General features: G+C 48.9%; 1 protein-coding gene across 7 annotated transcripts in view; it reads left to right on the top strand.

Annotated features, from left to right (window-relative positions):
* Positions 1-10,941, top strand: part of pcdh7b (protocadherin 7b) — a 112,283-nt gene that overhangs the window by 19,834 nt on the left and 81,508 nt on the right. Inside the window, exon 3 of one of the 7 annotated variants that reach the window (XM_029256138.1) lies at positions 6,959-9,165. The exons of the other annotated variants lie outside the window; for them this stretch is intronic. Within the exon in view, the coding sequence (XP_029111971.1) occupies positions 6,959-7,036 (78 nt within the window). The 3' untranslated portion in view covers positions 7,037-9,165. Of the gene's footprint in view, positions 1-6,958; positions 9,166-10,941 lie in introns of those variants that run through there. 7 annotated transcript variants of the gene reach the window in all.

Here is a 10,941-nt window from a genome sequence, read left to right on the forward strand (position 1 = left end):
GAGAGAGATGATGAGATACTTTATTGTCATTGTATGCAACGCAATGCAACGAAATTTTGTGTGGCAGACCTCAGAACGACAGCAGCAGAAAGAAAAGTGAATAAATAATTCGGGAAATAAACAAATAATTAGTGCCAGGAAGTCCTTTTGTTTTATGATGTCTTATTAAGTCATCGTATTTTCTGGATATTGTGTTTTTTTCAACCAGTTGTGTGTGGCACTTTAATATTTTCGATATATGTATTTATAAATATAGGCAGGGAGATTTCTGGATTTTTTTTATCATTGTAACTGTTTTCTCATCTAAATTTTTCCTCATCCTTTTCATATCCTACATTTTGTATCCTCTCTATCCCTTTCCCTGTATTAATTTGTTCTTTGCAAAGCAGATTATAGCCATCGTGCCTTCATGGCATGGAGGGCTAAGCTCTGATAGCCTCTGAGCTCTCCCACATCCCCCACACACCCCTGACATTGTGTGCTTTATGGAGTCCATAACGAGAAGGTATTCCTATAGATTTCCTTTAATGACGCAGAGCAATGTGTGTCCCCTCGTTGCCGGGAGACGGGAGAGGATCGATGTCACTACGCCGGCGTTCATATTTCACGGACGCACGAACTCGGGAGGACTGTTTGAGCCCGTAGTGTTTGGCGACTTGTTTGGCGTCCTCCGAAAGTTAACATTGCACAGCATTTCCTCGTAAAGGATTTAATCAGGAGTCAAGAGTCACTCACCGATTGGGTTGCCGGGGTCTCGTGTCCTGGGACCTGGAACCGTGACTCATGTGCCACCGTAGCAGTGAGGCGAACCTGGTCTCAACGTTGGCTTCCTGGTCTTTGACCAAGTGCTTTTCGTTCCAAGGTCCACGAGCTCAGCCTAACCGTAACCCTAACCCTGACCCTATCCCTGACCCTTACCCTAACCCGTAACCCTTGTTTCTGACACGCGCCATTGCTCCGTGTGCCGATGATCGTGCTCTGGCCTGTGTGTCCGTTACACATCTCTCTGACATTCCAATGCAGAGCCCAGATAGAGTTCACCGACACACTGAGTCATTTTTTCCTTTTTTACCGCCAAAGACGAGTTTAAACAAATGCTGAAGAATGCCAGAACGTTTACAGGAAAACCAGCTGTCCCTCTCTGGTGCTCCAGTTAAGGAGAAAAGGGATTTTGTTAGAACAAGGCAGTACGATAACCTGATTTGGGCAGGAAGGATAAATGACAATGTTTACCACTACTTTGTGTCCATAGGCACTGAGACGAAAGCGAAGACGAAACAGAAAATATGTACGTTATTTTTAGGGAGCTGTGCTGTGATTGTTGTCAGGTTGAATAAGAAAATACTTTTTGTTTTGAATACATTATACTGGTGTGCGAATGGGAGTGTGTGGAAACTGCGGTACCCGTGAGGGATGTAGATCCTCGACGCTGTCGTGCGCTCTGGAACGTACGGCGCTTGCCCAAGCGGGACGGGTAGGTTTGGGGGTGGTCGTGGTACTCTGTTTATACCCCCCCCCCCCCCCCTTTGTTTCGTCACCCATAGGGCGGAGGTGGGAACCTCAGTTGCCTCAAATTCCCAGATAGTTTCAAAACTGATCATCTGCTTGACCCCAACCAGACCGCTTCACTCTTCCACATCTGCCCGCCTGTTGGTCCCCCTCACGAAAGGTAAAGCACGGAGGTTCTCGGTTCTGGCTCCGTTGCGGTGGAACGATCTCCCCCTCTCGCTCAGAACTGCTGAATCTCTGTCTACATTTAAAAAGGGTCTTAAAACTCACCTCTTCCAGACTCACTTCGCCCATCATCTCTTAAGTTCATGTAAGGTGTAAACGTTCATGTGCTTTAACTTTAAGATGATGCCCGGATAAACCTTTACCAGCTACTCCTGTAATGTAACGTATATGTTTGTGTATCTCAAAAAAAAAAAAAAAATACTAGGAAGGTCATCAGGAATCGTTGAATTTCTGAGTTTTATGCAGCTACTCGTGCGATAAATATTGGTCTATACAGTTGAAAGAAACAAAGTAACTGCACTTAAGAATGACACGTCTGCATCTAAGTGTCTCTTTCTGCTTATGTAGTGAACACATAGTATTTTCTATGAGATGTATGTCGTTCTGGAGAAAAGTGTCTGATAAATGAACAAATGTAAATGTAAATGAAAACAAATACATGCACAAATGAATAAAGACCAAGTGCCTTCGTTTGGGACGCAACACACCTGTCGAGACATCTATGACGTCCCCTCTTTCCTCATATATACGGCCATATATAATATGTGTTTACAGCCCGCAATCAATATGTTTCCGTAGAGCGTCTCAAGTTACCGCAATAATTTTACAATATTATGGAAACATCACCGCTTATCATTTCTTTAAATTTATTTATTTGTCTTGGTTTGTTTGTTTGTTATCGTTAATTTGGAACCTCTGCATCTGTACGGGGAAGTTAACCTGTGCTACTGTGATAAGCGATAGCTACGTCATGGGTTGGGCGAAGGCGAATCCTTAAAATTCAGCTGCGAGATAATCCTTTTTATTCTCCGTGAGGAGCGCGGAGCAAATCTTCGGGTGTCAACTTTCTAAAAAAAAAAAAAAAAAAAAAATCTTTCAGGTGACATCAGCATTCCTTCATGCCCTGCAGCAAATGACAATAACAAATAATAATTTGAAAGAGGGATTCAAACGTTTTAATGGTTCTGTCACTTATTCCCAATTTGAGAGACAATCAGCGCGTTCGCGAAGGAGAACGTTCCTGCCGTGAGGCTGAACGTGGAGACGGCTGGGAGTTACTCTCCGAGAATAACAAACCCGTCGAGTGGGGAAGAGCGATGTTGAAATAAAGGTCATTCTGGACTAAACGGTCGTGTCGGACTCACGGATTGGCGTCGATCGCTCCTCTCTCGGACCCGATTCCTTCCCCGGGGAGTCGGAGCGCACGGTGCGTCAAACTGGGGCAACCTTGGCACAAGGTTGTTGGAATGCGAGTGGTCCTGGAATCCCATCAGAGGCGTGACTCGGTGTGTTTTCCGTGCCGCCGGTGCTGCTCCTCCGAGGCAGACGCCTTCTTTTTCGAACCGCGTGTCAAGTTTGCGGCGCCGAAGTCGGCCTGAAAAAGGACATTTCAGGGCTCCCATTATTGTGTCGCTGCAGCGGATTTTTGTCCTTAAATCCTCGTTGGTCAGTGACCTCGTACAGTGGCTGTTTAAACAAGATTCACACCCCCCCACCCCCCCACCTTTTACATTCAAGGTGACCTAGATGAGGCAAACCTTCTTGAGCATCATATTAAATGACCACAATAGGGGCCATTATAAAAGCATTAGAATGGCCTCTTTGACTCCGAGCTCTGCACTGGTGTGTCTGGTGTGTGTGTGAGTGGGGGTGGGGGGAGGCTATGAAGTCCAGTCATTTATAGAGCATAAAAGAGCATTTCAGAGGGCGTAATACGGGCCCGTCTGTTTGCTGAGCCTCACGGTGTCCATCCCGACCCACCTCTGGCCGCCCAGGGAGCTCGCCTTTACGTCCCTCTCGCCCATGTGCTCCAGCGTCTGTCGTCCAGATTCCCGCCACGTTGTCATCGGTACCGACCGGCGAGTTCTTTGGGTTCCAACACCTTTGGCCACTTCTCTCCATCCTTCTCTTTCTGTTTGCTCCAGAGAGACACTCAAATTCAAAATGTTTCCAAGCTTTTCAGCCACGGTGTCAACATCTGAAATCAATGACGTTGGGGGTGGGGGCATCGGAACCGCGCAAGTGACTTCGGGAAGCAGTTCAAAGCGAAGACGAATGGCCAGCAGCTACGTGCGGAGCCTCCGCACTTCACGCATTGCTGCGGCTGCTACGCAACCCTAGTAGAGCTACAGGTCAAGGGTTTGCAAACAGGCAGCGGCTCCTAGAGGGGCGAGGTGCCCGAGATCAGCGGCCATAGCTCACGTCCTACCGCGCTGCCTGGTGGGGGTGCGGTCGCCTTGTTCTGTAACCCACGTGCGTATCGTGTTTATAGTGATGTTTAACTGTGATATCAACCTTTCTTAAACTCACGTGGGCAGCTCATGACATCATCGGTGTGACGTAAAGGTCTGTTCGGGTACTTGTTATGCCCCTCGAGCAAAAGTGTCCAAATTGCCCCCACTGCCCTAGAAAAGTGGTGCTTTCTTTCTTTAATTCATTCAGAAAGAGACTGCTGAAGAATGAGAGTGAAATTGTGCCGAAGACAGGGGGACGACGGAGCAACACATTCATACACTGATCTGCGGTTTGGGAAACATTGCGAGAAAAAACAAATTGCGATGCTTCGCTGCAGTACTTTTTTAAGTGATTTAAGCTGTGAAATACTATAGTCTATAGTGTTTGTGAGCGTTGTAAACCGAATCGTTTCACCCTGTTACACATTGCGGGACGGCGCCTGTTCGGGAAAAGACGCTGGGATGTGAAAGCAGTGTTTTTGCGACAAAGGAAGCAGTCGATAGTGTCGCAACTCAGAGGGTAGGATGATTTGGGTCAATGGCAACACTAGAATCCATTAGTCTAAAAAAAAAAGACTTTTCAGCAACTCTTTATTGAAATGGGAAAGCCCGGTGTCGAGGGCCGTAATGTACCGTTCCATTGTCTCATTCCCTCGCAGCTCTAATGACTCAGTGTTGCTGGCATTTTACTTTAATTCCCTTTTCGTGCTGTATCCTGTTTATTCTTTCAACGGAACGACGGCCGGTCCAGTTACAACGAAAGCACAGGTTGCGGGGATTGGGGGGGTAAGTCTGGAGGCCTTAGCTTGTGTCTGGTTTGCTGACCACGGCTTCGGTCCAAATAGGGTCCCATGGTGCCTAGTTTTGTCACTCGCTGTCGATAGCCGCTTATCCCAAGGCAGGTTCGCGGCCGTCCGGACCCTATTCCGTCCGTATTGGGGATGCCGGTCCACTGCAGCTCCTCGTCTTGTGTTCCGCCGCAATAGCTGAAGCAGTCCAAAAGATTGCATTACATTTACATTTATTTATTTATTAGACGCTTTTCTCCAAAGTGACTTCCAATGAACTCCGTGTAGCGTTATGAGCCCACGCACCTTATTCACCATAGTGATCACTCATCCATACGTCAGCGGAACATACGCTCTCTCTGTCACTCACACACTATGGGGGAACCTGAACAGCAAGTCTTTGGAGTGTGGGAGGAAACCAGAGCACCGGAGGAAACCCACACAGACACGGGGAGAACATGAGAACTCCACACAGACTGAGCCGGGTTACGACCCCATGCCTGCCGTGGAGTCAGAAGGGATGTTTCCGGTGCTCTCTCGTCCTCTCTCGGACTTGCCTACCTCCTGCCGGCCCATCGCTAACGCTAACGCACCGTAAGAGTATATGAAGCACCCCGCGCGGTAAGATACGCTGCGCTCCTGCCGAAAATGAGGCAGCGGCACACAGCATCGCTCTGCTGTCATTTCCATTTCATTACCGCCTGAATACATTAACTCTGCTCTTTGTGCATAAAAAGCTGGGCTCCTTTGCGATTTAATCCATAGAAGGCCGCTAATGAGTAATCTCTTCAACGTGCGGCGTTCGATTAGCGGGGATCTCGCAAGGGCCCGCGGCTCGGAGGAGACGGCTCTCATGTGGAATCAAAAGAGGAGGGATTCGGTCGGAGGAAGCCCGGGTCATGGGACTGGTGTCAGAACAGGGTAAAAACTGTACGGTCGACGCACCGCTTTCATCGCGAACCACGTTTCTGCGCGCCAGACGGCCGTGCGACACCGACGTGAGAACTTTTTCGCAACGGCGGCGCTCGTGCTCATCGCTCCTCGAGCGCAGATTTGGCTTCATGTTCGCTGCGGCAAACTTGATGCTCCCAGGGTCAGGATCAGAATTCATCTAATTATGTCGGTTCTCCACGAGCAATTTCACGTCTCGCAATCGGCCCACGGTGCACCGCTGCCATGTTTTTTCTCGTTCGTTCCGGAAGATTCTCTGATGTCAGTCAGTGCCTCTGCTGGCAGTGGACTCGGTGCCTTGAGTTCCAGCAGGAACAAAGGAGCGAAGCCTTCTCTGAATTTCAGAGGAAGCTCCTCTTCTTGAAAACGCGTGCGCTAGAGAGATTGAAAACCTAATTCGCTATTTAAGAAAAATAAAATAAAATAAATAATGAGAATAAAATCTTGAGTGACGGAGGAGTGTAGCACCCAAAAAAAATAAAAAACAGTTTATGTCGCTCTCAAATTGGCAGAAGCTCTTCGGAAAAGAGTTCAACGGCAGAGAATAAGAAATGCAGAGAAGCAAATCAGAACATGAACTGAGATACTCTGTCCAGATAGATAGATAGATAGATAGATAGAATGGTGATGCGTAATGTATGACCTTCATCGATGCTAACAGGGTGTCACATATGGACCGACTTGCTGCTATAATACCCTTCTGTTGCTGTTAGCAGGAGCTGGTAGAGAAGCCTCGGATGAACCCTGTTAGATCCACCGTTTTTCTCCCTTTATGGGATGGACGTCTTGCAGTAGCTGCTGCAGAATCACCAGCCCCTGTGGCGGAGAGGTGTGCTGGGGAGCGCGGATGTGCTGCTCACGCTGCTTTTGTACTAGGAGCAGCCCTGGAGAAGATTAGAGAACACGATCGCTCGCGCCCACACTCACTAACACACACACACACACACACACGCACACACACACACTTGAGGACCCAAACACAGAGTTGTACATTAATACCCAACCCTCCGATGTCAACACAGTCACGCACAGAAAGAAATAGACGGGCCGACCCTCACGGACAGGACTTTGCGAAGACGCACTCGCACGCTCACGGCAACTGACGTGCACACTGACATAGGCTTACTGATACATGCGCGCACCCACTCGGCGCGCACGCACACACGCACACTCAGGTACGCCTGCGTCGAAACCTAGAGCCGCCCTTTGCCGATTTCCGCACACGTTAATTTTTTTGTTTCGCACCCACAGGCGACGAGCACGTTCCTCCGAAAAGCAGCTTGGACGCTTCAGCCAACGTCGGCCGCTTTCAAGCACAACAGCGGCTAAAGACGGTGCTTCGGTGGCGCCCGCCCTCCTCGTGTTTGACAGACAAGCTAAATAACATCCTGCAGTCGTGGTTCAAGAAGAACGCTCCATCCCTTTGCAGCGCTCTGACTCACAGTCCTTTGCTAGAGTAATTATTCCGTTTCCTCTCCTCCGAATCCGTGAACAACACAGCCGGTGGAAGGATCCTGCTCTTTGAAGTGTGTGTAGGAATGTCTTAAGGAGGGTGGCTGCAGTGTGTACTGCTTTAAATATTCATAGTGTCAAATATGCGGCGTTAACAAACGCGGGCGGTGCTCTTTTCAGCCCCCTTCGAGTCCAAAGAGCCTCAACATTTTGGAGAAACCCCATTTTTGCCATCAGTTTATCGAAGTCGAAATCGAAAATGTGGAACGTGGAATGTATTACTGACGATGAAAATGTAACAAGAGTGGAAAACCAGTTTATACTTGCGTTAAAAATAGCTATATGTACTTTTAAAATCATGCCTTACAATTTGTTGTGGCACCACATTGTTTTGGCTTTTGCATTTCTTGGAAAGATCCAGCTTTTGTCTGGCCAGAGTTCTGAGGTTAAATTGGCGATGCGTTGGCACCGCTTTCTCCCTCTTGGAGTACTCTTCTAATGTACATTTTAATAGTTAATAAGACATTATATCACCATCTGGGAATTCCATTATTTGCATGTCTGCGCATGGGACACATTTGAAAATTCTGAAATAAAAATGAAATGCAACGACTTTGGGGCGAGGCGCCTGCCAAGTGACGCATTCTCGCCCATCTGTGTTTACAGCATCGAGGAGAACAAGGAGCGTTTACGTCTGGTTCTGATAAACCGACAGCCTTGCACTCGAAAAAAAATTAAAAAAAAAAAAAAAAAAAGAAAAAAAAGGCCAAATGACCTCGCTTGACCGTTCTGTCTCATGAAGATCGCCGAGCTTCATTAGCAAACATTTCCGTTCATTATTATTATTTAAACCGCACACTTTGAAAGATTTGTGTGAAAGCTTCATTCGGGCATTCGGGACGTTACAAAGACCTTCGCATCGAGAGCCTTTTTCCACCAGTCGCTGGGAGTCTCGCTGTACTCATGGTCAATGAGTCGCCCCTGTGAACCGCTGAGCGCCAAGGCTGTTTCACTCAGTCGCAGTGAGTCACTTCCTGAGTTTGCATGTTTGACCATGACTGGTGGGTAAAAGAACCTTTAAGAGCGAAGAACAAAGGGTTCTTCCAGCATCGGGTTCTTCCATGGCTGCAGAACGCTGTAGGTCGGGTGCCTCCCGGACTCACCTCGACCGCAAGGGCCTACTTCAGGCTCATCGTCTAGCTCTTTCCCTACAGACCATCGAGCTTTGACAGATCTTCTCCTTGGCGTCTTTTGGGGTTTTTTGTTGTCTTTTGAAATAGTCTTGAGTTGTGCAATGAATAGTAGGTGAGGTTACTCATGTCCAGGCAAGAGTTCAGCTCCCGTAAGGCCGGGGATTTCAGATGCAGCCCCAACTAGCAGATACCTTTGTTCTATAATAGCTTCTTAATGAGCGGTGTCTGGTTCCGCTCAAAAACTGCCAAGACACACGTGTTGTTTACGTGGTGTGTTTTTTTTTCTTTTTTTTTTTTTCGATTTTTTGTTCATCAGCAAAAATCGAGAAGACCCAATTGGCGTTCGCCTCTTGTGCCGGGGTCCCTCCGGCAAAACACCTGATTTTTCTGAACGCAGCCTTGGGAAGCCTAGCGATATTCATAAACACAAGTAACCCCCAACGAAAGAACAAAGGGACTGAAAAGTTATTATAATGATTGGTTTTATAAAACAGTTGCTACTAAATGCACTCGTATGTATTAGGCCTCCAAGGCTCGGCATGTTGGATTTCAATTACAGCGACCGCCGAGTGCACATCTAATAGGGCCCCGTTGACAGCGAACATGTAGTTTACGCTCCCCCATTATCTTCCGTCCCACTCGGGAGTGTTAAGGGCCAAAGTGTCCCGTAAACAAAGGCAGGTAAACTCACACCAATGGAAACATAAAGTGAGCTCGGACGCATTGTTAACACTCATTCACGCACACACACACACGCACGCACGCACGCACGCACGCACACACCGATGGGTTTCGGCTGCTCGTACGGTGGTCCCTCACACAGAAACTGGAATATAGGCCAGAAAGGAAGTCCTTTGACTTTGGAAAGTTACATCTTTAGGTTATTAAGATCCAGAAATAGTCTTTGATGTATTATTCTGGGAGTGCTTTGCTGTTGCCTGCCTTAAGCCTTGAGCGATTTGGGTATGCAAAGTAAACAACTCGGAGGAAAAAAAGAAGTTGTTGAATTGATGGGATTAACTCTGGAGAAGTTGGTATCTTATTTAAACGCGGGAAAGTGCAGGATAACCGGGCTTCGGCGAATCGAGGGTTTTGAGGGAGGGAGCTTTTGATTTGCGGTCCGAATCCAGGAGCACAAGGGGATGCGTGAGCTTTGTGAGGCGCGCGAGTCCCCGTGCGACGTGGGCATCTCTTAAAACTGTTAATGTGAAAAGAAGGAGGTGGTGATCAGAATGAAGCTGTGGTGACACACGGGAAGCAGACTGGTTTTCCGGGATGAGCGACAGCCCTGGCGTTCCGGTAGAGCTCCATCTCGACAGACCCCATCCTGCTGTTTCACGATTCCTGTGGTTCCCGAGGTTCCTCGGCAGGTAGCGGTAGGTTATGGCACCGATCATCTTGATGGCAAGTACGAGTTTGTCCCGGGAGTCTCGCTCGATCTGTTTTGGCCTAATCGATCCCGCTGTATCCATCACCCCCCTTCTGCGTCGCACCGTGGGACGAGGGCGGGAGGTTATGGGAACCATTGAACCCAACTTGTGTCTATAACATTGGACTGCGTCTGATTTATTGTGGGACCTCGACCTGAGGTTTTTGCCTGCTCTACCTGCCCCCCTTCACTCCCTGCCACACGTTGGATCATTTGGACGAGTGAACACATGAAGATAGCAGCAATAAGTCCACTCAGCTATGGGTAGGCACCTGTGACGAACATATTCGTTGTCTTGATATCATCCCGGGCTTTTGGTCGGAAATGTTTCGCTGCCCCTCCCTGTCTTCCCCGGAAATACCCCAACATGACTCCCGCAGGTACGACAGCGAGAAGAGCGGGTGCCTCACGGTGCTGCGTCATCGGCGCTGCAGGCGAGCAGACTGCATAGCATCTGTCAGTCAGGCGAATCAGGTGAGCACATGTTGAAGGAAGCAGTTGGTGGGGTGGGACGGGGCTCAGATGTTGCGACAAACACATTATCTCTGTGATCACATTACCGCTGTTTACCGGAGCTCGATGCGAAAATTTGCTGAAACAGGCGAACGGCGATAAACGATTGTGTCTAAACAGGCGTTGCGCGCGGGAGGAAGGAAGAGAGGCAGAGACGGGGCTCATGGCCGGCATGGGTGTGTTGTTGGGAGCGCTTGTGTTGCTGGGACCGGGACCTCACTGCTCTCGTGGTACCCTGCTTCCTCCGTGGACTTTGCTCATCCTTCGTGATGAGTGTCCTCCACAGAGTCGACGGGGCAACGTGGGCTTGCGTAAGGGTATCTGCGTGACGGCGATCGGTGGGTGGGGCGTCGCTAAGGCTGCGACCTAGAGCGGCTGGAATGCAGTGGGGCGATGATACGGGAGGTGAGCGCCTTCTCGGGGGTCCAGTCGTAGGGTGAAGAACGTGGAGCAAGAGGATGGAAAATGAGAATGGAGAGAGCAGGAGAGAGCGACGCAAGCAGAGGAGGAGGAGACGGGCGGCACAGTGGTGCAGCGCCTCGGCTGGGTTTAGATTTGGGTTTGACTTCCGCTCAGTCTGCGTGGAGCGTGCTTGTTCTCCCCGAGGCGCCCTGGTTTCCTCCCACAGTTCAAAGGCATGTGGTGAC

This window comes from Scleropages formosus, chromosome 11 (assembly GCF_900964775.1).
Source record: "Scleropages formosus chromosome 11, fSclFor1.1, whole genome shotgun sequence".
In the NCBI taxonomy this organism is placed as follows: Eukaryota; Metazoa; Chordata; class Actinopteri; order Osteoglossiformes; family Osteoglossidae; genus Scleropages; species Scleropages formosus.